The sequence below is a fragment of the Leptinotarsa decemlineata genome, unplaced genomic scaffold, assembly GCF_025532065.1.
Source record: "Leptinotarsa decemlineata unplaced genomic scaffold, Ldec_3_MD MMD2_tig00026330_RagTag_RagTag, whole genome shotgun sequence".
Classification (NCBI taxonomy): Eukaryota; Metazoa; Arthropoda; class Insecta; order Coleoptera; family Chrysomelidae; genus Leptinotarsa; species Leptinotarsa decemlineata.
Genome location: NW_027412690.1, coordinates 5871943 through 5896664, shown reverse-complemented (window position 1 = coordinate 5896664; position 24722 = coordinate 5871943). Strand labels below are relative to the sequence as shown.

General features: G+C 34.4%; 1 protein-coding gene across 1 annotated transcript in view; it reads right to left on the bottom strand.

Moving 5' to 3' along the window:
• Positions 1 to 24722, bottom strand: part of LOC111517305 (uncharacterized) — a 633122-nt gene that overhangs the window by 75940 nt on the left and 532460 nt on the right. The window contains 7 exon segments of the mRNA XM_023173418.2: positions 540 to 551; positions 2045 to 2116; positions 2168 to 2203; positions 5307 to 5342; positions 11581 to 11616; positions 20013 to 20048; positions 20704 to 20792. Of these exon segments, the coding sequence (XP_023029186.2) occupies positions 540 to 551; positions 2045 to 2116; positions 2168 to 2203; positions 5307 to 5342; positions 11581 to 11616; positions 20013 to 20048; positions 20704 to 20792 (317 nt within the window).

Here is a 24722-nt window from a genome sequence, read left to right as displayed (position 1 = left end):
TTTGCTGCGGAGGAAGTTCTTAACTGCTGTTACTTCTTGTTATTGTTATTATTATTAGAGTTATTGTTATATCATTATTGATTACTGTTTCCAGACGAGTTTATTGTTCACACTCCGATTTTTTTATACCAGTCTTTCATTGATACATTGGCAAATTGTGTTAGTTATTATACTTTATAAAAATGTTCATAATTTCAAATGGGTATGTTATGTATGATTGGGTTGATTTCAAATATAGATTCAGGTAATAATCCCAAATAAGGTAACAAATTCATTCAGAAATCGCTTCCTGATTCTCTGCCGCTTGCATTGCTACACATAAAGAATCCAAAATCAGCTCAAAAACTGGAAAATGTTGATAAATTTGAAGATCATTATTTAGAAAATTCCTAATGGATGCAAGTTCCAAATCTAATGTATTAATTTCATTCTAGTTGAAGGTATCAATGAAGCTTTAAAGAAATTCCAGAGTATTCGAGCTTCATTCCCAACTCATGTTCTAAAGACAAAAACAGAACACATATATCCCATATACGTACCCTTCCTGGTAGCTGAATAAAATGAAAGATGAATGAGATCACAAGTTTACATTCAATATTTAGAATATCTCCTCTGGACCACTCAAGTATGGGCAAAACGAGAAAAATATTTTATTCGGGACTTAATACATAGTTGTTTTCCAGAATATCGATGAAAGTTGTGACAAAAAGTTCTGGATGCACATTTTAGCCCATATACAGAATGCCAGCTACTTAGGACGATTTTAATTATTATGTTTTTTTTTATTGCACTAGTGTTGCGAAAAACATTCCTGCATTTAACTTCTTCGTTTGATAAAACTCTATTCCAGATAAATTTTTTCAAGGTTGGATGTTTTTCTAATAACTTTATGAAATTATTGCTTCTGTCTGTGAGTTATATATACGAGGGCTGTTAGATAAGTCATTGTCTTTAAAATAAGAAACATTTTTCGACAAATAAGCGTTTGATTTTCCAAAACAGTCCTTCCTCCCAAATAATACATTTTACAAATGCCCTCAAAGAAGAAAACGTTTGTTCCGATGATGATATCTTCTCACCACTGAAATCGGTTACCACCCAGCCATTTTTTACATTTGCAATAATATTTGACGGTGATCGCTGTATCCTTTTCATGGTAATCGATGTGAATAAGACCGAGTATATCACAAAAAACTGTGTCCATGAATTGCTGGATGACAGACCCATCTTGGCCCATTTTAGTTCAGTTTTCCCTGTGACACCCAACGTTTCGATTGCTCTTTGGTCTCTGATGTATTGTAAGGGATTCATGTTGATTCTTCAGTTGCAAAACGGAGCAAAAAATCTTTCGGGTTGCAGCATCATCAAGCAACATCAGCAAATACTTCTGTGAGGTTGTGCTTATGGTCGAGTGTGATCAATTGCATCTCCCATTTCGCGGATAGTTTTTCCATGTCCAAATATTCATGTAGAATATGATGTACCCTCTCACTTGACATGCCTCAGCCATCTAATGTACTCTCTCTCTGATCGTCCGATATCACTCAATGAATTTCATCAACGATTCCTGACGTGATTATCTTTGTGGCGACCTGAACTTTTGGCGTCACTTGTGCTGGTGAGATCACAACGGACCTCCGAATGATGCAGCATTTCTATGGTATTTATCAAACCTTTCCTGTGTTCCATGAGAAATTCACATCCTTCCATTTTTGCTAAAACTCAAGCTGGTTCTGACAACCATCAACTGGAAAATACAAACTGAGTAACGCGACTTGCTGAAAATTTGACAGTAGTCTATTCAAATGTGACAGTTGAGAGTAGCAGCGTTGTATTTGAGGTTACTGCCCAGGAAATTCAAAAGGTAACTGACTCATCATACAACCCTCGTACGTAACTAAAAATAACCACAGGTAGTTGGGGTTTAGAGTTTCATTCGAACTTCACTGATCTGAATATGTAGATCCAGAGGGGTATTCCAATGTAGTGATTTGTTATAGAAATTTGGACACAATGATTAGGTTTTGTTTACTTCACAACTCACCTTGACAGCTTGAAGGACGTCAATACCCGCACTACCAGTTTGTCCCTTCTGACCTTTCTCTCCAGGCCGTCCCTGAAATACCATTCTTTATATTTGTTTCGGTATATTTACGAGAATACTTACTGGTTCTCCTTTGGGACCATCTAATCCAATGGGACCCTGGAGAAACACAATGAAGATTAATAAATTGCCGAATTATGTTCCGAATTTCATTACAGATATGAAGTCAGATCTCTAAGACTGCAGATGATAATTCTATTCGAATATAAATGATATAATTTTCTACTTTTTAACTTCAAACTATTCCAAAATGATTCTGAATTATATAATAAGTTATCACAAAATAAGGCTAGCCTAAAAGTTCAAAACCTTACGCTTTTTCTCAAGTGAATATTCCAAGTCAAAATCCAGAAGTGTCAAATCTGGCAACTCAGCAGACCATTCATCTGGTCTTTTTTCAAAAACCGAAAAATTGTTTGTTTTGTTTACAGTTATTGTTTTTATAGTTTCTGTTATGAAGTGACAATCAAATCCACAAGTTAGGACTGATGTAGCAAGTATTTGAAATAAATGAATTCATAGATGACTTTGATATCTTTCAATATTCCATTATTCGACATCCGTCTCCATTTCCTAAAGAGAAATAAAATAAAACTGTTTTATAAAATGAAGCATTTCAAGAAACTTAGTTTTCGCCTTCTTGACAATGAAAATAATAACAATGATAATATGTTTATTCTCAATAGGTTGATACCCAAAAATAGAGAAAATACAAATGATTAGAGAGAATAAAGAAATATTCAGATTACAAAAAAAAAATAGAAAACAATCATAACATCGAAATTTTGATAGTTTTTAAAATAAACTGTTTGCTATCATGATGTAGGATATCGGCGACTTTTTCAATAAATTTGTCCTAGGATTTCTATTGTAGAAAGCAACCATATGCCTGGATTCTGATCTAGGTACAAGAATCTGAATTTGTCTTGATAAGTCACTACAATCAATTTAATAAAATATTCTGGTCTGTGCCCCAAGCTGGATAGACTCCATTTCACTTGAAAAACTTCTAATCATCCGACTGCTATGAAGTTTTAGAGACAGGTTCGAGTGTTCAAAATTTACCCCCTTCAGAACAAGTTTCGAAAGAATGAGTATTGAAAACGTAAGGCGAGATACTTTTGTTGGCTACCCTTTAAGTTTGAAAATATATAATATTATTTGAAGTGGGTTGAATACTTAAGGAATTCTCTTATAAGTTACAAACCGTTCATATTGACTGGAAATGGAATAAAAATTGTCTCATTCTTGATTGGACTTCATTTCTGGAGATGAGGATTAATAAGCGATGTTATGTTGTGTTAGAGAAACGAAACATAAATGGATGATGCTAATATTAATTGGTTAACACGATTTGATAAACAAAAAGTTCTTGCCGATTTTGTTATAATTGAATTGGGGAGAAGTGTATTTACCATTGATATACTAAAGTTATCGAATATTAACCTTGGAATTTGATGGTGTATACATCAGAAAACCATTTTGCTTCATTTTCATGTAGATTTTCTTCTCCAGTATAAACATATCGTTCGAAAATGTTGCTTGATTTTAACTTTATCAAAAGTTGTTGCTGAATATGTCGAAATCAAAGTGAAATTATTTCTCACAATGTTACTATGAGTAATATTAGAATCCTTCTTCAGAATTCTTCATTAAAACTTTTTAATAAAATATACTTATTTTTTGAAACCTGGATTCAAGATAGAGGGGGTGGGAAGGCAAAAAATGGAACCACATGTCTAATAATTGATATATATTATTTTAACAACTTTGTTACTGATCACTACATATTATGAATTGTCTGTCTGTCTGAATGCGATGAACTAAAAAACTAGCGAACTGATTTTCATACACTGAAAATATGACCATGTTATCTCTGAGAAGTCAACAAAACCATTCACTTCGCTGGACGCCCCAGAAAATCAACAATATATGGACATGTTGAGGAAGTGAGAAAAATTGTTATGGAGAATCGTCGAATTACTATTAGAGAAGTTGCTGTGGATGTCGGCATATCGGTTGGCTCATGCCACGGAGAAAAACAATTCATGGTTTTTGCATCACCATACTGAACCTGCTCACTTGTCATTGCTTGTTTGTAATTTTTTGATCAAAAACAACACCGTAATCATGTATCAATCACCGTTTTCACCAGATTTGGCCCCCTGCGACTTTTTACAAAATTGGAGGGACCCATGAAAGGACGGCGTTTTGCGACGGATGGTATATCAATCCTTCACAAATGTTAGTGATTTATTTTGAAGGTTGAGAAAGTATTTTTGTTTTGTTTGGCTTCAGATAGATATGTACTACCTATATCAAAGTTGATATTATAAGTTAATAGCTCGGTTTTGCTCAGGGAGTTGATATACCATTTTGTGGTAGTTGAAACATAAAGATAACCTCTATATTATAAGAGGTTGACGGAACTAACTTCATAAACTTATATCACATGAAAAAGATTTGGAAATAATTCACAATGTTCCAAAACATTCCTCAGTAGTCAAGACTTTTCTGGAATGTTCTACAATGACATGAAATGCCCTGGGACTTTCCCAAACTTTCCAGGTAATTCCCGAACATTGCACAAAATTTCGGAATGTTCTCGAATATCCTAGATTATATTCAAAAGCACCTCCTTCAATTAAAAGCAAGAACCTTTATCTTTTTTTTCCTAGGAAATATCAAAGTTTCTTGAGTTTAGAAATTTCTGTTCAATATTGATAAGCTATTGATTTATTGTGAATTATTTTTTCTATCGTAACGTAATGTATTTGGTGTTGAATATTAATTCACAATTTCTCATCCGCGAAGGATAATTATTGAATTTATTCTGTTTCTATTCTTAGTGCAGAGAATAAATAAACATTCGGCCCGATGATAGCTTGAACTGAAATTATTTTTTGACAGGAATCGGAAATAAGCGATGTGCTGGATAGTTGAGAGATTACATGTGTTGCATTTATATTTCAGATACTGATTTTTTGTGTTACTTTCAGAAGTTTGTTATCAAAACAGTATTACATAATTCACACCTTCATTCTTGAATCTACTGGAGAAAACAGATCATTCAAGGTGATATTCGATAATTCTAGTCGATCGTCATATCGATTTTACTCCATCGCTACGCTACAATTAATTACTGTCTACTTCAGTACGGTTAGATTCCTCCACCACAATTGGACAAATGAAATTAACAAACCGGAAATCCCGGAAATCCGCGCACCCCTGTCGGACCCTGCAACAGATTGTATCACTCCATAAATATTCTTTATGGCTCTTGATTCAACAACACTTTGTATTGTTTCCGACGCGAGTGCCGATCAGAGCATGGAAATGCCATGTTCGTGAGAGTTTTTCACTCATTTACTTCCCATAAAGACCGAAAGTCCCGACTAGTTCCCGTTTATGTAACTAACTTTTGGTAGACTTGAAAATGTTTTGGTGATGAGGAAAACTACTCGACAACATCTTTTCAGAAAACATATTATTCATTTTGGCTATAAATGATTGATAAATATTCAGTTTTCCTTCTGATGAATGAATTCAACAATCAGTCTTTTCTGCAATACTCATTTATAATACTGGTTTCAGAAATACAAACACTGTTTGTTCTTTGAAATTATTCCAAATTACCTTTACAAATTCAAAATTTATGGAAGAGAAGTCTTTGTTTCTTAAGTTAGAATTGAATTCGGTAATTTGTGCTAATGAACCCAAAAGTTACTCGAGACGAATGATGTAAGGAACTGAAGGAACTGCAAAACTGGGATAGATTGACTCGATACAGGGTACATGAACACTTAGAAATTACAGGCATCGATGATGAGTGTGAGATATAAGTGTTCGAACTCTTGAGCAGCGAAAAGTGGAGAATGAACAATCATCCTGAAACATGCCCAGCAGAATCACCTGGAATACAAACGGGCCGAAAACTGGAACTGGAGTTTTCTGTGAGAGAAGAAATCTATAATTTCACTCACCCACTTAGTACACATCATTCTTTCAGGCTGAAATGTATGCAATCTTGCAGCCCACAAGGATTTTTATTTTAAGGTCTCAACGAAATGAGCGGATCAATAACTTCACAGATACCCAGGTTCCACTTAGGGCACTGTTGAATCCAAGAGCAAGAGCAAAGCTCAAGATTGTTAGAATGAGTGCCATGTAAAAGATGGGGGAAAAATATAATAAGCACTTGAGGCCGCATTGTTTTTCTGAAAAGTTGTAAGAAATGGACTCGTCAGAAGGCTACCAAGTAGTGAAGGAAACAAAGATACGGATCATCTCCATTTATGAGGCCTGAATCAGCTGTGGGGAACCAGAATCTCTGGGGAGGAACCAGATTGAAAAAAATAGGACAGTGAAAAATATACCTGAAAATTCATTATAAAAGAACTGTTTGAGTAGAAAATTAAAGGACTGCTCCAGCAAAGCAGAAATCGGCTCAAAACATTTACAAGGCGAGACACTGTCCAGTGAAAGAACATCTAAATGAAATGAAGATGTAAAACGGAGAACTCAGCTCTAGGAATTCAACATGATAGTACAGATACGATCCATATCCATTTATGAGCTCCAAATCAGCTGTGAGGTACCAAAATCTTTGGTACGGAACCAGATTGAAAGATAGGTCAATGAGGAACATAAAGAGTTCAGGACAAATATACCTGGAGATTATGCATAAAGGAATCGTTCGAGAAAAGAATTGAAGAAATGCTTCAGCAATGCAGAAATCGCACATAATATTAACAAGGCTGGACACTGTTCAATGAGAGAGCACCCGACAAAATTAGAGCTGTATAACGGAGACCTCAGCTCCAGGAAAGGTAAGAAAGGATTCAACATGGTAGCACGAATACGATTCATCTCCACTTATAAGCTCTGAATCTGCTGTGGGGTACCAAAATATTGGATGACGGACCATATTGAAGAATAGGACATTGAGGGACTGTTCGAGAATGGAATTGAAGAACTGTTTTAACAAAGCAGCAATTGGCACAGAATATTTACAAGGCTGGACACTGTTCAATGAGAGAGTACCCGACAAAATAGACGGAGACCTCAGGCTCCAGGAAATGAAAGAAAGTATTCAACATGGTAGTACGGATACGACTTATCTCCATTTATAAGCCTTGAATTTACTGTGGGGTACCAAAATCTTTGATGAGGGACCATATTGAAGAATAGGAAATTGAGGGACCGTTCGAAAATGGAACTGAAGAACTGCTTCAGCGAAACAGAAATCGGCACAGAATATTCACAAGGCTGGGCACTTTTCAATTAGAGGGTAACCAAACAAAATAGAGCTGTATAATGGAGACCTCAGCTCCAGAAGGAAGTAGTACACATGTTAGTTACACATATGATTCATCTCCATTTATAAGCCCTGAATCTGCTGTGGGTTACCAACATCTTTGGTGAGGTACCAGATAAAAAATAGGACAATGAAAAACATACAGAATTCTGGACGAATATACCTGGAAATCCTCCATGAAGGGATTGTTCGAGAAGGAAAATGAAGAACTGTTTCAGCAAAGCAGAAATTGATACAGAATATTCACAAGGTTGGACACTGTTCAATGAGAGGGCACCTGAAAAAAATAGAGCTGTATAACGGATACGTCGGATCCAGGTAATGGAAGAAAGGAATCAACATGCTAGTACAGATACGATTCATCTTCATTTATAAGTCCTCAATCAGCTGTGGGGTACCAAGATCTCTATTGAGGTACCAGATAAAAAATAAGACCAAAAACAACACAGTAATCGTGCGTCAGCTACTATATTCACCAGATTTGCCCCACTGCGACTTTTTCCTGTTACCTAAATTGAAAAGATCTATATCAGAACAACTTCGTGGATTGGAAAAAACGCTAGCATGAATAGATGAATATTTTTTTGAGAAAAATCTAAATTTACCTTATTTTTTGAACATACAGCGTACAATACAGTTGACCTCAATTTTAGCTTCGAGTTAAACTAGATTGCTATTTGTTCAAGTTCCTAAAAGTTGTTTCATATACGCTAGTCGAGACTATAACGGGTATTAAGTTCTTTTATATCACAGTGTGATGTATTTCAGGAATAAACATCAGAAATGAGGTGTACAATTTTTCGAAGCGGCTCATACACTTTTTCAAATTCTGGATAGGTCAGACATAGGTTGGAACATGCAATTTTTAATAACTGTTACACAAACTCAATCAAAACTTCATTAGGTCTGTTAGCTGCTAGTTGCAATACCATTGAAAGTTATTTTTTCCAAACAACACGTTATTCAAAAAACTGACATTCATTTTGAATCGCGGCTCCATATATTGAATGATCTACATATTGATTGAAAGATATGTTCATTGAGAAAAGCTGAGAACAAAACGGTATTTTTCTCAGAGTTAAATCAATTTACAGAATCACATGAAATGTAAAAGACTCTGGAATAAAATATGACTTTTGTATATTTTTTTTTAGTCAAATTATTTTTTCTTCAAATGATACTGAGTACAAAAAATTATATATATATATATATATATATATATATATATATATATATATATATATATATATATATAGTGAAATATTTATCACATAAAAATTATACACTTCAAACTTGGCAAATCCCTGTAATTTTTCAATAAATATACTTTTGCTTTCAGTTTTCACATTAAGTAAGAATATTGCTAAAATTGTTGATCCTATTTATGTAAGTAACATTTAATGTCATGGTATTTTTTTATGTATGGAAATAAATGTGATTATATTTAGATAGCCCATTGATTTCAAATTTATGTATATAAATGATTGATCTAGAGTTGCGAAGAAATTTTTACAGCGATTGTAGGATTTTCTAATGAACATTCAATATGGTGTCATTACAATGAATACTTTTCAGTTAGTATATGAAGGCCATATTTTCAGCTTTCCGTTTTTGGGGAACTAGAATAATATTTCTTCAGATCAGGAATGTCAGTGGTTGTCTTTGAAATATTAGTCAAACATTAGGTTTGTCGAATTTTTGCTCTACTCCATACACAGGCAGAGAAACTTTCAATATCGTTTCATATCACTCATAATCTGATATAACCCGATTTGCAATGCGACGTTTCATTCATTATATTTCATCATCAACTTTTTTTTTAAATACCGATCTCCAGTTTTTTTTTGCCGAATTTTGTAGCCACTGTAATAACGAATCCAGCTATGTATTACAATACATAATATGTTTTCCGAAGTTTTTCTCAGTATCACTTAATGGTCATACAATTTCCGGTCAGAGCTCCCTCAACATGTAATGAATATACCAGTAATGAAACAGAAAAACAATATTGTTGAGATATTCCTAATAACTATCTACATAGCAGAATTTGTTATTTCAGTGGCATCAGACATCGATGAAAAAACTAGACGTCCGTATTTGAAAAAATAAAGTTGATGATGAAATATAATGAACGAAACTTCGCATTTCTAATTGGTTCAAATCAGATTATAATAAATGTGAAACAGTATTGAATGTTTCTCTTACTTTTTTTAATATCATGGGGGCGGTTGAGCCAAAAAACGACTGATCTAGTTTTTGGCGAATAGTTCAAAAATAACTACTGATATTCTCGATCTGAAAATAGATAATTCTAGCTCCCCAGGATAGAAAACTTTTGTCCAATTGAAGTGACCTTTGGGTCTTACCGTTTCCGGGACAGAAATAGTGAAATCAGCTAAAAAAACGGCCAGTATTTTACGAGAAAAATCAACATCACCCTACGCAACAGCATTACATTACCATGAGTGAGTGCTGCGGTATTTTTGAGGCATAAAAAATTTTTTTGAAGTGTTAGGAACTGCAGAAGTTAATTATTTTACTTGACTGTCCGAATATGCAAAATGCGACTGCATATTTTCTGGTTGCTGTTAATAAATATATAAATTATAGTAACGATCATTCACGTGGAGTTCAACAATTAATTGAATGACGTAAATACTCAGAAATTAACTATCCACCCAGAAAAGCTATCAAAATGTTTTGGTTGGTTTTCGAGTTTTTCCGTGGTTATCTTTGATTACAATCTTCAAACGTTTCAACTGCAACTGCGGCAGTCTTCTTTAGTGGCGTGATAGAAGTACTATTCTTGACGTATCAACTGAAACTGAAGCTCTCATTTTTGGTATATCACTCATGGTGCTGATTTTCTGTAATGGCGGTTTTGCGCCTACTTTCCGCCCGATTTGGCTGACCTTGATTCGTTTTGGCACCTTTCAATGCTGTGTGCCAGAGAAAACATATCTACCAAAGATCTGGCGAATAAATATAACCCCAATCAACTTGAGATTTCAGGAACTGCAAGGCCGATATACAGCTTGATTCATGAATAGCAACAACTCCCTGACTACCACTTGGACGCCTCGGAAAGGCCTCAGAAGAATACCAAGGAAGAAGCTTCAGCTTCGTAGAGGAAAATGTCACTTAGAACAATCTTCGCTTATAGAACAGTGTCGGCAGAGGCTGTTTGCCTGTTAGCTGGGATACCTCTTATGAACTTTCTTGTCAGGAAAAGGGCTCTTTTGGACGAGATTCCGGAAGTCCGAAATGTTCATAAAGGCGCCGAGAGACAGAGAATGGTACTGGAGTGGCAGGACAGGTAGGACAACAATACCTTGAACGTCCAATGGACGAAGAGGCTAATCCCAGAAGTGAATCCCTGGCTGGCCTGCAAGCACAGACAGGTAAACTACTTCATTACCCAGTTCTTTACGAGTTACGGTTCCTTCAGGAGTTTCACCATGAGGATAGGCAAGAGTATGGATGACGCATTCATCTACTGTGGAAGCGTTGGCGACGTGTAGCATACCATGTTTGTATATTTGAGGTGGTTAAGGGAAAGAAACGCGTATGAACTGGCAACGAGAATCGTAGCTTCCCTCAACAGCATCTAATGTAAATCTAATGTTGGGCTCTAGCGATGGCTGGAAAACTGCTGGTACATTCATAGAGAATGTGCTCAGACAGAAAGAGGCGGAAGAGAGGGAGCATCAGAAAGAAGACAGAAGGATACAGGCAGACCAGACACCGTAAATGACTAAGCTGCATTAGTAGAGATGCCGCCCATCTCTGAGAATGTCCTCCCGGGCGTTCCCAGCGACGGGTTGGGCCAGGGGTGGTAGCAGTACTTACTAATTCGACCATGCTACTGAAACACGCTAAGAAGACCACCGCAGAACCCAAAAACCAACCAAAATATCAACGTCAGCGGTAAAAGTCTGCATTCCTATACGTATAAGCTATCAAAAAATGTAAAAAATTTAAATTTTTATTGCAGTTGAAACAGTATAACGAGAGTGATGTTAAACTTCAGTAAGCACGCGTAATCGTTTCTCCGGAATGTAATCAATTGAGAACGGATGCTTTCAACTGGACCAATTTCTCACTAATGTACCCATTCATCTTTAATGCAGACTACACATAAACCACCACTCTCTCTTACCCTGAAGCCCATATCTCCTTTGCGACCCTTGTCACCCTGTAATAATTGATCCTTGATGACACAATTTCGGCAACGAGCATTTGTTTTTCAGGTCCAACCCAAATACTAACAACTAAGCATCGATCAAAGCGTGAAGTTCAGTGAAAATGGAAAAAATGTTGACTGGGTCCCCAAGTTCATCTGGCAAAATTGGACGAAAACAGTCAACAAATTATATACAGAGTGTCGTGCGTTGAATTGTTGGAAAGTATTTCGATTCACATCTATTCATTTTCATTTTATTTTTGAAAACGTTATACAATTATATTCATATTGTTCAGTTTTGCAGTGATGCAATTATTGTGAAGCATAATTAATTTACATTAATTTTCATTCCAATATGTATGTGTATGTCGAGTTCAGAAAATTTTTTATTCGTGTGATTTTTGAATGGTCCTAGTTCAAAACAAATCAGTTTCTATATTGCCATTTCTACTGGTCATCTATCCATTATATGAATGTACATATTTCGCTAGCCTATTTTTTTGCATTTTTTATGCATCACTTGTACTCACTAAATTAGAAGTATAGTTTAGTATATAGGGTATAGTATAGAAGTATATTATATAAAGTTAAACCTATAACATTAATGTTATATATAAGAAATATAAGATTTCAAGATATAACCATCGTTAGTGGCAATTTCAGTTACACAACGTAAAGTACAATGTAAATAAAAGTAAAACTTTTAATTAATGGAGAGAATAATACATACCTATATACTAGTGAAAGAAAATGGCACAATAATTGGAATACAATGAAATATATAATATAAATAAAACGATGTAGTTTTCGGATGTGGTTTTCGAATTGAAATGATAGTATATTGATAGTACATTGAATTCAAGTATTTTTTTCTGTCAACAAAATCGGAAACTTCTATTCTAGGTTGGGAAAAAATGAATAGTCTCAATTTTCTTACAATCAAGTGAATTATTCGGGAAGTAAGAATCTCCTCAGGAATAATACTATACAGTTTCGGAGCCAGGTAAGTATAAGAGTGTTGGAAAATTGATTTTTGTGTCTGGGAATAATATGATTTTTTTTCCTGTGGGTGTTGTGAAAATGAGCCGGTAGAGCAAAATTTCTGTTCTTATGGTAATGGACGACGATATTATAATAAAAGAGCTGGCGAATATCAAGGAACTTTCGCTTCATTGAACAGAGTTTCCGTTGAATGATAAGACGGTTTCGACAATATTAATTTCAGGAACCTGTTTTGGATAGCCTCAAGATGGCGAAGGTGTGTATGGTAGGTTCGTTCCCAATAAGCAATTCCGTAGCTCAGGTGACTCGCTACAAGTGCATGATACAAAATTTTGAGGTTAGAGTTGGTTAATATTTTTACCAAAAATTCAAATTTAAAAAGTTTGCAGTGCAACTTATCACAAAACTTATTACAAATAAATGATTATAAACATTCTATTTAAGATGTGAATCTATTATTACTCCTTAGTATATCACTTCAGCTTCGGAAAGTATGATCAATTTTTAGTTGTGAAAAACAAGGTTTGCTGAAGCATTGCACCTGAAAGGTATATAGTGAGTTTCCTCCAGATTCACTGTCAATAATCGATGTTCGAGCCAATTTTTAATCAAAACCAGATCCGATTCAACTACATGTTCCAGTTGCACCCAACTATTTGCCTTGTAAAAATGGATGTATCATATGCGAAGCCCAATATTTTACTTCTGCTCCTGATGGAATATAGTTCATTGAGATATATGTTGAATAAAATTGGCCCCAGAACTGTGCCTTGAGGGACTCATTTAACAGTGTCTTGTGTATCACTCAAAATGTCATCAATTTTAATTTTTACACACTGAAGTATTTTGACGAGATATCTCTTGAACAAGATCAGAGCATCACCTATTGAATAATCAATATCTTCTACTGTTTTCAGTAAAAGGTTGTAGTCAACTCGAAGCAAATCAAATCACTTTATTCATCCTGTAGAACTTACAAAGTTATAAGATAGGTCAAATAGCATTTGTACATATACATAAAATAATACTTTGAGTAAAATTAAACCAAACATACTTGAAAGATTGTCATATGCATACAAAACATGTCAACTTCATTCAACTTCAGCTTCATTAAATTAATATGATGAATAAAAATACGGAAGATTGAGAAATTCATCTATAGTAAAAAAATTATGTTCTAATAAAAATCTTTCAAGGATGGTTTTGAAAACCTGAATTCTATCGGTAGTTTTGAATGAGTCGGGCAGTTTCTTACATAGTTTTAGCCCCAAGTAAGAAGGTGAGTTGGCGGTTATATTATATTTGACGGGATTTATGTAAAAATCATTGCACTTTCTTGTATTTACATTATGGTAAGATGAAATGCGATCATATTTCGACCTATTGGTGTGAATGAATACACACATTCCAAAAATGAAAATATCCGGGAAAGCTAGAATTTTCAAATGTTTGTATAAATCTTCGCAGGAGGTTTTCTGATTAACGCCTGCTGGAATCCGTATAATTTTTTTTGGCCAATAAATACATTTGGAGCCAATGAAGAGCTTCTCCAAAGACAAATGCCATACCTGATTCTGGATTCTATGTATAGTAATAATTTAATAACTTAATATTGGCTTAAGATTTCGTATCAGATACGAAACAGAACCTAGTTTCGATATCAGTTTATTGCAATGACTCTTCCAGTTCAGACAATTATCTAGCGTGAGTCCTAAAAATTTACATTCATCGGAAAAAGAAAGTGTATTTTTATTCTCATTAATTTCAATTTCTAGAATTGAACAGATTTTTTGCTTGTGATGAAACCGTACTAATAACGTTTTTCGAGAATTGAAATGAAGTGAGTTGGCGGCACACCATGAAACCAAATGATTTGACATCGTGTTACAATTTTCTTTCAAAAGTGTGTCGTCTCTGTCCGAAATTAGAAGTGACGTGTCATCTGCATACATAACGCACGTATTCTCAGCAACCGCGGTCCCAACATCATTACAATATAATATAAATAATAGCGGTCCCAACACTGATCCTTGAGGTACTCCAATGGTCATTTACAATGACTATTTTCAGATCTATGATTCACTGAAACAAATTGACTACTGTTTCTGGTGAAAGACTCTATCCAGTCAGGGGCATTTCCTCTTATTCTATATGAATATCTGTTAAATATGTTTGAAATCTGTTTTTCCGTTAACCAGCTGTCGCACTCCTACGAACGACAACCCTCAGAAGTCGAAACTTGTGCGAGCTAAGGATTAACGAGGTCTTACCTTTTAAGGTAAGAAGAACTTTTATTCTTAAGTTTATTTGTCAGGAGAGATAACAGCTCATTATCTTTAAAGGCTCAAGAAATATAGAATTATAAACATTATTAAGATGATTGATGTGATTATTGGATGGGTTGTTATTTTTAATCTCCCCAATTATCTTCTTAGGGGTAGTGATGAAAAAATCATTGAAAAGGCAGGAGATTCTCTGAGGATCATTCACAACCTCACTTTCATGTATTAAGGAAATATTTTTCATAGTTGCAAAAGAGTGTGTTATACTATTTCACCCGCCAAGCCATTTTTATGCGATTATCGGAAGTCACTATTTTATTCTGATAATACAAGCATTTTTTATCAGATATGAGTCTAGATTTTTCTGCCACTAGATATTTTCCAATAAATTCTGGATAAGTGTTTTTAAGAGTAAAGAGATTTTTTAAATTTTCGCTAGATGCTCTCACTTCGTTAGAGACCCAGTTACTTTTTGGATTGTGAACGCGAAATTTCTTCAACGGAAAAAATTGATTGAAATAAAAGATATATAAATGATAGAACTTCTCGAAAGCTTCATTAATAGAGAGTTTCTCTGAAACAATCTGGTGGGTTTCATCTTGGAGAGCTGACAAAAAATCTGTTCGTTTATTTTACTTGTAGGACCTTTTAAAACAACATTTTTGAGATTGAGCTGGTTTTTCAATCAGATTAGTTTCCGAGAAAGTAATTCTATGATCTGAGACATAATTATCCAAAACACATATGATTGGTTCTGGAATTTTAGTGAAAATGTGGTCAATGATACTGAAGAAGTTATCACTTAATCGAGTCCAAAACTAGATAACAAATTTATGAAATCCTTAAAAAGATGAGAGTTACGTGAGTGATCAGATGAATCCAGGTTGATGTCCCCGGCAAGAACTATATCAACATTTGGTTTATAAAATTTCTCCAATATATTTATGCAATTCTCTGAGGATGTTTTATATAAGCCATCGGGTGACATATAACAGGAGAACACTAGTAAAAGTCTATTATTCATCGGGTTTCTCTAGGAGACACCTGTTATTTCAATATCCTTTTCAACACAAAACCCATCTAAATTTATATTATCGCAGATTAAGTCGTGTCTGTAGTATACAGCAACACCCCCTTTTTCAAATTCCTGCATATAGAAAAAACTACCTAAATTGAATTCGCTAATCTTTTCTGATAAAATTGACTCAGCTCAGCATGAGTTTCGTTAAAGCATAAAAATTTAAAATTATTATAATAACACATTTATAGTTTCATTGTTAAGGCATTTAACAGTCAGTAAAAAATGTCAACGGAATATCCCACTTTGGTACTTTTGAGAAGTCAAAACGTATTGGCACGGTTTATTTCCATTAAGAGCAGATGATATTTCTGTAGTGGAGCTAAGATTGCGTCTTGGGTAGATCATTTTTCACGAATCCCAAATTGACGGTTAGATATAATATTACTTTGTTCAGGTATGTAGCGAATGATATGGGTCGATAGTTAATGTCTGCCTCATCCCCTTTTTTAAATAATGGGGTTACTATGGTTTTTTTGAAAGCTGTTGGTCAGAAACCATTTTCCATACATTTGTTGAAAATTAGTGCCTCTGGTTTCTCTATATAAGAAGAGATGGACTTCAGTGTTTCAGAAAACGTTCCAGTGGACTTCTTTGTATTCAGCTCTTTGATAATCTCTTTGATCTCATTTCTATCAGTGGGGAGAAGAACAAAAAAATTTGGAACAGTTTCAGGGACATATGAGAAGGTGGAAGTATTATTTATATTGTCTGCCATTTGTTTGCCTAAGGTGGAATAAATTTCATTCTAGAGTACTACTTTGCCAACTGATTGACAATTACACTACATGTAAGCGATATCTAAAAATGGAAATGAATATTATTTGATTCATTGAAGTTCAGGATGGAAACATTAGTCTTCAACTCATCAGCACCTATAGAATGATGGAGAAACTGAAAGCCAAATGGAAAGTATTTTCTTCAAAAACTAATCTCTGAAAACATCCTATAATTTCTGTAAAATATGAATCATAATCTGTCATAAAAATTTCATTTCGCAGCTTTCACAATAATCAAATCGTAATGCTCATAATCTGCATCCAGAATAGTGACAGCTTCGCCAACTTCTAATAACCACAAAACGTATACAATCGAATTTGTCACAGTTATGAATGTTTCAAGGGTGTTGAGTGCTTCCACTCCACTCGAGTGTGAAATTATTGCCGGGGGTGATATCGAGGGTGGAAAACGTACTTCATGTCTAGTGGTACATGAAATATTCACTTCACAATCGTTTAGTTTTGAAAATTAGTTGAGAAATTTATGTGAACGCAAGAACGATACTGAGTTATAGTTGAGTTGTGTCTTTGGGTGTGAGATGAGGCAATAAGTTGAAGTAAGCCGGAAGAAAAATAGGGTGGAAAAATTCACCCACAAAATTTGTCGAAGTTGTTATTGCAAACACGGTGAGGAGATCTACACTGAATATTATCGCTCGGTTAGAAAGTGTGAGAAAATGTAATTTCATAATGGAAGGGGCCATGTTGAAAAATAATTTGGTAGTTCCATCAAACCATTCATCTGATGGGAAAAACTCTCAAATTTCAAACCGGAAATTGGTTTCTGTGATACCATTAGTGGAGTTAGTTCAGTTGACACTTCTGAATATACTAAAATCATATAAACACAACCAATGCATATAATTCTGCGAGACTCTCTGAAAAATAGAATAAAAACAGAAAAAAACTATTAGACACTTATATTCAATTCTAATGATGTTCAAAGAAAGAGAAAAACAAATATCAAAACACAATTCCCAAAATATACATACATTTTCCTCAATATTACATATTCTTGAACACTGTTATTGTAACAAAACATTGTTATATTGATCAAAAACCATCAGACAAAGTCTAAGGTCAGCTAATGACCCCAGAGAACCTTCAGCAATACCCAGCATATGCAAGATTCCTTGTAGCTGCGGTTGGTCCACGAGAACTCACATTGGAACCACAGAAAGAAGTGTAGGTACCCGTACCACCTTTACTAGTGTTTACCGCAGTAGAAGACGAAACTTCAGTCATATCCTGCAGATCACGACCAAAAAACCCGGAAAATAGCTTTCTTTCTCACAGTTATCTACAGCCGTGAAAATTCACGATCTACGAACACTATTATTATTTTCTCATTAGATGAAACTGAAGTTCTATAAAGTGAAGCGTAGGTACACGATAATAATGTTCAAATTGTACTTTTCTGCAAATGAATCTGCTTCTTGTGGTTGACTGAAGAATACAATTTCAAAGACATAATGAAGCAGATATTAAAATTGGTACTGACATTTAATTTATTGTTTCAGGGGCATAGAAGAACTATGGTTTAGTGTATTACCAACTATGACACCGCAACTATGCAAGGTTCTAGAGAATGAATATTTCAAAATCAGTATGAAATGTGAAAACACACTTGAAAATTCTTTACGAGATTAAAAACAAAAACATCAAAGGACCTGAAATCCAATGTCATCTATAAAATACCATGTGCTTAGTGTGAGAAAGTATATTTAGAGCAAACAGGTAGGTATCTGAAACAAAGAATTGCTCAACATAGCAGGGATTGTAAAAATATACACAACCCACTGAAAACAATGAAAAATCCCACTAGCCTTGCAGAACATTTTAAGTAATTTTTTCATACTGTTGATTTCATTTCAGTCACTATTATAGCACAACAGACGATATTGAAAAAAACTCTCGAATGAAATGATTGAAATAACAAAGTATGGAACAAAATGTGTTAACAAAAGGTCGGAAACTGAAAATTTACAAACGTCATGTTTCAATCTAATAGAAAAAATCAAACAATAATTCTGAATCATTAACAGACGACTTTTTCCAATCACAATCCTCATTTCTTTTAAGGAACTTTTTTGTATGATAAAGAAACGATTCACCGACAGTTGAGTTTGTTAATTTCTTCGTGTCTGTGTCAACATTTTTCGTGAACCTGTGTATGTATCTATATTTTATGAATATATGTCGAATTTATTTACTTTACTCTTTTTGAACTCGGAAAGCAGCCCAAATGCAAGTACTCATCAACGTGTTTTCTGTAAAGTGTTTGAAGCGTTTCATTTTTTCAACGATTGTTATTTTACATAATTTATTTTGTTTTTGACAAAACTACATTTTAGAATCCCATTTTAATATGTATGTCTTGTTCATTTACTTCAGAGTCCTGAGGATGGAACAATAAAGTTTCGAAATGTCGACTATTGGTTTTTTTCAACATTTCGACGGAATTCCTGCCAACTTGACACAATCGAAATTATATTACCAATGTTATCTAGGCCTTATAACAGTTCTCTATCTCTAAATGAGGTGTCACTCGATCTCATTTTAATTTTTTCCCTATCAATCTAAAAGCATTGAAATTTTCTATCGATATTATTGACTCAAGATTTCGTTGACATAGCGGGTAATATTGTATACCTTTATTATATTCACTTCGTTTCTTTCAGTATGATCCGTAGAATATTGTTCATTTCATTCAACCTGCAAAAAGTGTTGATTATCCACCAAATTGAAGAAAAACTGTTAAATTATTGGTACAACATTGGCAACTTCACCAAAAATCAAATTTATTCAATTCTTTCCGGACATATTTATCTATATCACTAACTCTAATGCTATAATTTCAGGCGAATATTGATAAAAGTTGTATTGTAAAACATTGTTCAAACTTCCTTCAAATATTTTTTGTAATCTTGCTAAAATAATTATTTCATAATTGGCAAAGCAGATGACATCGACTATATTCGTTTACACTCTGGATCAATACAAGAAAGACGTGGTTTGAGAACAGATATCTTTCTTCATTATTCCTCAAATAATCTAGGTCAGATTATAAGCATTTCGACACCCTGTATATTACAATTCAGACACATAATCACCTGTTCGGTTCGATTCTTTAGTTGTTAGTATCTGAATCGCTACTTTCTAAACAATTATCACCAATTAATATTAGAAAAAAATTAGCGAAATCTGAACGGTGATAAATCTAGATATGAATAATGAGCGCTATTAAAAAAATAACAAAATTTATACCGGAAAGCCGTTCTTGCCCGGTGTGCCTGGGGACCCCTGGGGGAACATAAAAAAAAAACAAAATCAGTGTGGAATGTGCAAACATAAATTAACAAGTACCTACATAACTGGCGAGGTGCTTTGAAATATACGCTCTTCTTGATGTTTTACCGAATACGGCTGCCGAGCATTAATTGATGGGTATCGTGAACCAGGTGAAAAATCTCAATCAGTTAAAAACACCATATAAGGTCTGATTCCTTTGATATGTCAATTAACTCCACTTGGTTGAACACAAAATTGAAATCGTGAACGATTTATTTGATCGGATGATATGAAGTTATGTTGGTGATCAACATATATGAGCATTTAATGAGAAATTATTAGAACATGGCTCGGTTTCTGACTCTCGCAGTCAGAATAACAAGAAAGAATGTGTAATAATTTAATTTTCTACAAGTAGCAGAGTTTTCTGTCGAAGAATTAGTGTTTGTTATCGTATGAACTATTTTGAGGAGCTGACCAACGACTGGTGTAAGATTGTATTCAAATGAAAGCCATCTTTCCTGGAATTGAAAACCGTGGCAACGTCGTGGAACGACTCGCGTCCCTTCGACTATAACAGCATCATCTTGCAGTGGAGAGCGGATATTTCAAGCACCGGTACCGGATCTAAGAGACTTCCTTCTAATTACCGAAAAGTTGAACTTACCTGAGGGCCTTTCTCACCGCCTTCGCCTTTTTTTCCTTTCCGTCCTCGTTTTCCGGGAGCTCCTGGCGGGCCAGGTGGGCCGGGGGGACCTGAAATTACGACGGTAATTATTAAGGACGTTGAGAAGGATAACGGAATCCGCAAAATATGGCAATTTTCTGGGGTGGTGTGCACAAGTAGAAAAATGCTATTTTTTAAATAAACACCCTTTTCCGATTACATTTGTAAATATTCTATGATGGAGGGTGGAAGGTATGTGAAGATCAACAATGATTATATAGCTTTTTCACGATAATGAATGATAGAGAAATGAGCAGATCACATGACATAGTTTTTCAAAACTTGTTAAAGTAACGGTTTCATTTGTCCAGGCAATTAGGCAATTAGGCAGATATATCTAAAGAAATGAACTTTAAATGTTCAAGCCAGTCTGGGATATACCTACACAGTAGGTAGGTCGGATATAATCCAACGCCGTTCATGGTATTAGCTGGGGAAGTAGTTGTTTTCTGACAGGCGTCAGTCTATTGAACCTACTGTGTAGGTATATCCGAGACTGTCTTGAACATTTAAAGTTCATTTCTTTATATTTGTTTACTGCCTGTCTTCAAGCATAGCCCACTGACTAATAAAGTTTTTCTTCCTTATCCAGAGAAATTGGCCAAAATTCGGATATGCAGTTGGTTACTACCTCGGGCGCTAGATATAGTGACATTTTGTTGTTCGCTGCAACTTAGGACGAGGAATGAAATACTCTGAAAGGATTTCGATTTTCAATTATAAAATATCATTGACTTTAGGTCGATGATGGCCACTATCTTGCACTGACGAGTGGCTAATGAGCCCGAGACCGGTCTGCAAGTGTGCCCGTTCCAAAATTGAAGGCCGAATTTTTCAGTTGTATCGCCAATTGCACATGTAGGAAATTTTCTGTGAAGATTCCTGCACTAACGCCTGTCGGATATAATCCAACGCCGTTCGTGGTATTAGCCAGGGGAGTAATTGTTTTCTGATAGGTGTCAGTCCAGTCAACCTACTACCTATGTAGGTATATCCGAGACTGGCTTGAATATTTAAAGTTCATTTGTTTAGATTTGTTTACTGCCTGTCTTCAAGCTTAGCCCACTGACTAATAAGGAAAATTAGGCAGATAGGCAATTAGGCAAGTTCATTGAATATGTCAATCACATCCATCCGTCACTAAAATTCACCACTGAGAGGGAAGTAAATAATTCAATAAATTATTTTGGCTTACGAAAAATAACAATAAACAGAATTTTGCAATTTTCCACAAACCATCTTACACGGACATTATCATATAAAATTCCTTCACACACCCTTTCCAGCATAAAGTTGCTGCATTTAATAGTAGGCTTCACGAACTATTGAATATTCCACTGTCCGAGAATAATTTCCAGAGAAAGTTGAGTTTGATCAAACAATTCGCAGTTAACAACGGTTATAAGGTAGGTAGATATTGAAGTCACTATTCTTTCCAAAAAACTACAAAAGCAAGTCACGGACCTGGTCTACCCAAATTCGAGATATGATAACGTCAGTTATAGGACATTGTCATATTTGGATGAACCTACCAATAACATTGCCCGTTTTTTTGAAGAAAATGCGTAAACCTAGCTTACAGAACGAATAGTTGTCTAGGTGAATTCATTAAAAACAATAAAGACAAAAATTCGGTGTCTGATAGATCAGGTGTATATAAGCTGACTTGTGGCTCTTGCCCAAAACTGTATATTGGCCAAACAGGGAGAACATTTTTTCAAAGAATTAAAGACAATTGAAATACATGAGTTCAATCATGAATACGATGTGTTACATTCAGAAGAGAAGAATTTGAAATTCAATCTTCTAGAATTTTTAGAAATCAATAATAATATGTTTATTTACCAGCAATAGAAAGAGTTTCTAATACATCATATGAAATTTCAGATAGAATACCAAAAAAGACAAACATTCAATTAAATGGAATGTCCTGAATATGGGTAATAAACATAGAGAGAACCCTTCAAAACCCTAAGGTTGTGCATGGGAATTCTTTACTTATTGTGTTACCAAATAATCTTCGAACAGTATTTCAGTATAAGTATTTACAATATTCTGGACCTGAGAAAAAGTAAATGACAATGAGAGGAGAATCAAAAATCGAAAATCTAGTTCATTTCTATAGCGATGAATGTAGGGAAATTTGGATAAGTTATTTGTTATCAATTATATTTAATATGATTTCATGATCTACATTGAGGAGACACTTTTTGAATATATTTTTTATTAGTGGTATCGAGTTGACTTCCGTTAGCTTATTTTTATGCATATCGTCTAGAAAGTTATAGAATTCATTTGCTAAAAAACTGAAACATTGTTGTCCCACCGATTTTTTTGTTGTCTGTATTTGTAACATTTTTGCTTTGTTTCTTGTGGTATAACTATGCTCTAACTGTTGAAGGGTGTATTTATTTTTACTTATGAAAATTGCTATGTCGTGTAAATATAACTTTCTGACGCTGAGGATAGCTGCATCCTCAGAAAGCTTTTTAGACGGATACGTACATTTTTTTTGGTAAATCATTTTCAAATTTTTTTTTCTGTACAATCTCATGTTTTTCAAGATGGGTATTAATTACACCACCCCAGCTAAGGATACCATATCGCAGTCGTGACTCCACAAGAGCATAATATAGAGTTTTGAACGAGTATCTAATATGCTATTGAATCATTCGACTCTATATAACAATGGTCTTAAACTTTTAGTAACTTCATCGATATGATGATTCCATCTTGAATGACAATCTATTGTAACCCCTAGATATCGGACTCTCTCTGCTTGTTTGATGGCAAACAAGCAATAGATTCAGTAATACGGGTAATTTACTGAATGAATACTAAGAATTGAATAACTCTCCATTACTGAATATTTTTTCAAATTTGGAAACTGGGACATGAGCTTAGGTAATTTAATTCATTACAATCTTAGGTAAGAATCGGGTACTTGAAATGTAGGTACTTCAAAATGAAAATAAGGTATATTAAGCATACACGCCCGAAGAAGCCATTGTATGGCGAAACACGTGCTGCGGTTTTGTAAAATCGTTTAGTGAAAATCTCACAATAAAATGTTTTCTGAATACGTCAATTCAAATTCGATAAGAAATAATATTCTGTGGGTACGAGTCCCAATTGAATAAAACGATAATTTTTTAATAAACTAATGAATGAAAATCAGAATGCCGGTAACAATAAAAAACGAGTTCTACTCACACAGCTTACAAACAGTTATTTTACCGTTTTTCAAATGTTCAACAGTCTGGAAAATTAACAAAACTGAATCTAGAATGAAAGATGAAACTGGAAGCTCTGACGATGAATGAATTGAAACAAGTATTTTTTCCAAACAACAGAACTGCAACACTCTAACCAGTTTAGGGTCGTCAGGAGAAGAAATAAACTGGTTGGAGAAACGCACTTCAAAAAGCGGATTGCAGTTTTGGTATTTTGGTGAAAGAAACTATCTGAAACAGATATTGATTATTCACTTTGCAGCAAAAATTCATGATTACGACAGGTTGGTTTATATTACTCAGTAAACTGTTCAGTTTATCCTTCATTACATCTAAATTTGTTTATTTTTCAGACTTTGGATGGTTGAATATACAGTAAACTAATAAGTAATAGCATGTAATGGATTCAAATCACTGTATAATATATTCACTTGAAAAAATCTTCTCAGGAATTTCATTTTCCAATAGAATATCTACTGTACATCCTGAAGAGCTCCCATTCCAGTCTCTATGGACATACACTTCAAAAGGACATTCATTGGAAGTTTATAAATAGACCATTTATTGACTACACAAAATGGTTGTCCAGAGGATATCCGTAAACAATAACTATAACAATTATGGATTCCTTCCAATCGACTTGAAAATTACTTCATCAGGATGGATAAGTAAAAAACCAAAATCTCTTTTTCTTGATCATAAATTGAAAATTCACTAATACAGTAC